This window comes from Anneissia japonica, unplaced genomic scaffold (genome assembly GCF_011630105.1).
Source record: "Anneissia japonica isolate Jap-2015-1 unplaced genomic scaffold, ASM1163010v1 scaffold16662_len1167910_cov178, whole genome shotgun sequence".
NCBI classification, from domain to species: domain Eukaryota; kingdom Metazoa; phylum Echinodermata; class Crinoidea; order Comatulida; family Comatulidae; genus Anneissia; species Anneissia japonica.
In genome coordinates this window covers 175,429-178,064 of record NW_022732216.1, presented here as the reverse complement: position 1 = coordinate 178,064, position 2,636 = coordinate 175,429, and the positions used below count along the sequence as shown (strand labels likewise).

At 38.5% G+C, this 2,636-nt stretch overlaps 1 protein-coding gene across 1 annotated transcript in view; it reads left to right on the top strand.

The window, feature by feature from the left end:
- Nucleotides 1-2,636, top strand: part of LOC117115612 (neurogenic locus notch homolog protein 1-like) — a 37,539-nt gene that overhangs the window by 5,782 nt on the left and 29,121 nt on the right. Inside the window, exon 4 of the mRNA XM_033259478.1 lies at nucleotides 30-152. Within this exon, the coding sequence (XP_033115369.1) occupies nucleotides 30-152 (123 nt within the window). The remainder of the gene's footprint in view (nucleotides 1-29; nucleotides 153-2,636) is intronic.

Sequence of the window (2,636 nt, the reverse complement as noted above, 5' to 3'; positions counted from 1 at the left end):
ATGGAACAATTTCTTCTTTTTTTTTTTAGACCCATGCGATACTAATATATGCTTTAATAATGGAGTTTGCACGACAACGACAGACCCCGGTGGTACTCTCGATTTTGTGTGCATGTGTCCTGCGTGCTTCACAGGCATTCAATGCCAGTCATGTAAGTCTACAGCATCTTTCATCCTCTTTATTCCGTTCGTCGCCCACGATGGTCGGCTAATGAGCCATCCGTATTTTGTGAGTGATTGACGACAGAACGTTGACGTTGATGTGAAGACTAATCAGGGGGCGAATTGTTTGAAAATCGTGGATCACCAATGACCCGGAGGGAAGGAATTTGAAGGGGTGTGTCCAGTGGTGGATCAAGTGGCACTAACACTAACATTAAACAATATATTATCATGCTTTCTTAAAGCAGGTCTAACATGTATGGAAATGTAAAAAAAAAAATATATTATAACAACAATAATTCATCCAACCTATAGTGAAGTAAAGCTAAAAAGCTAAGTTGTATTTAACGTACGATAACTATATAATACCAAAACCTGATCAACATTAGTTGAACAAACTTTAAAAAAAAAAGTGCGTGTTACTTTTGCTTTTGAAATATTTTCTCAGAACATGTTTTTGTAGTTCCTGGTCACTCAAGAGCGGTTTTAGATCTACCGGTACTTTAATACCTGACTGAAGATTTATACATTTAAATACCGGTACATTCAAAGGATACGGGATGTTCACATAGCTTGTTGTTGTAGGGAAGTTAAAAACAGTGACAATAACAAACACCATATAATCCTGCGTGCTGTGAAGCAGATATGAAATATTATGCTGTATATCAAAACAAATTTAAACTAATCCCCGACATAAAAATCTGAACAAATAGTTAATCAAAGTTTTAAAAATCACACAAAAACGTGCGTGCATATATTTCTATTGCTTTATAGGAATATGTTTTCGAAAGATTTACTAGTGCATTGTATCCCAGGCCCGTATCCAAGAGGGGAGGGGGGTTAGGGTTCGGGAGAACCCCTTTTTCTAGCAAACTCCCTGTTTTCTGGCGAAACCCCTCTTTAACTTTTCCAAATAAGTCCTCCAACCCAACTAATGCACTGCAGACCCACCGAGACACAGACATTTTCAAACATATCTGCTTTTATAGCATTATTTAGGCCCATAAAGCACAAAAATCCTCTTGCTTTGGGGATTTCGCCGACCCCTACCGGGGCTTCGACTGCCATGGAACTCATGCCCAGAAACCCCCCCCCCCCCCCCCCACCCACTCTTGGATGAACCTAGCTATACGGGCCTGTATCCTGATACCAAGAAAGATTTAGTACCGGTACGTGGGCATTGGCAAAAACAAAATTTTGCGAATATTTTTGTATGTTTTAAAGAATTGTAGTTGTTCAGATGACACAGTTGTGTTTAGCAAATTGTTTCCCTATCTTCGTCTGTTTTCACCCATGATTAAAAAAAATACGGTCATGTCATGATAACGATAGGCCTACATTTGATGTCACATTATGTCTACCTTTACTATAATTATGTTCGCCTACATGTTTCCCAGTCGTGTTTTCTCGAAATGTTCACCGTTTGTGGGAGCTTGTGGCGCAGGGTGTAAGCCGTTGGATTTTGATCGTGAGATCGGGAGTTCGAGACTGACGCTCAACGCATTTGCTTTACTTACGTTTGCCACTCTTTACCCAAGAGTATAAATGGGGGAGGGGGTTCATGCTGTTAACCTGCTCGTCGGTGACCCTGCGCGCTACCACTGTTCAGGTCAATTAATAACAGCAACTACAATTGATTACTGTATACGCGAATCGATTATTCGCTAAAAGGAATCTACATTATAAACAACTGTCTGTGTAGCTCCTGCGATTCATACAAAAACGAACCGTTAGGTACGGTGCATACGTGCATGATTTATCCAGTGGTAGTAAGTAGTTACATAATAAGGGCTGCAGAACTAGGTGTTCTGAATCGGACTTGTGTACACAATTTAAGATATAGGGCCTATACAGAAAGACAGCAACGCCATTTACATAAACAAATTTTACTTTTATTTTCAATCCTAGTACAGTACTACTGTACCGTACAATTAGGGCCTACATCCATTAATGATAACAATCGTCGGTTGTGTCGCTGGGACAAAAGCTCATGTTGAAATGTTGTACCTGTATACAAAATATAGCACCTCTCGGTACACTTTAGCATCACAATCAGAACACTTCACGTAAAAATTCTTCCCCTGTGAGTTCCGGGGGCGTGTCTAGGCATCATGATCTTTCATCTAAATTATTCTAAAGTTTAATATTAGAAATTTAGTTTTGTTGTGAGCACCAATGTATACTTATCTATCATAGATGGACATTTGTAAAAATATGAAGAAAATAGTAAAAATCCAGTTAGTAGACCTACATGATTTTTTTTTTATCACAAAATTCCTTATGGGCCGTAGGTGCCTCTTTGTCTCCTTTGTATCCGCCATTGGTAGTTTGTTTTGTTTAGGAAGTCTGTTATAATATAATGTATATATTTAAGACAATTACTAGAAAACATGCTTATCAAATACGTGTTAATTACATTTATAATGTGTGACCCTGCAATGTGTCTAACCAGAATTGTTTGCATAATATCATTC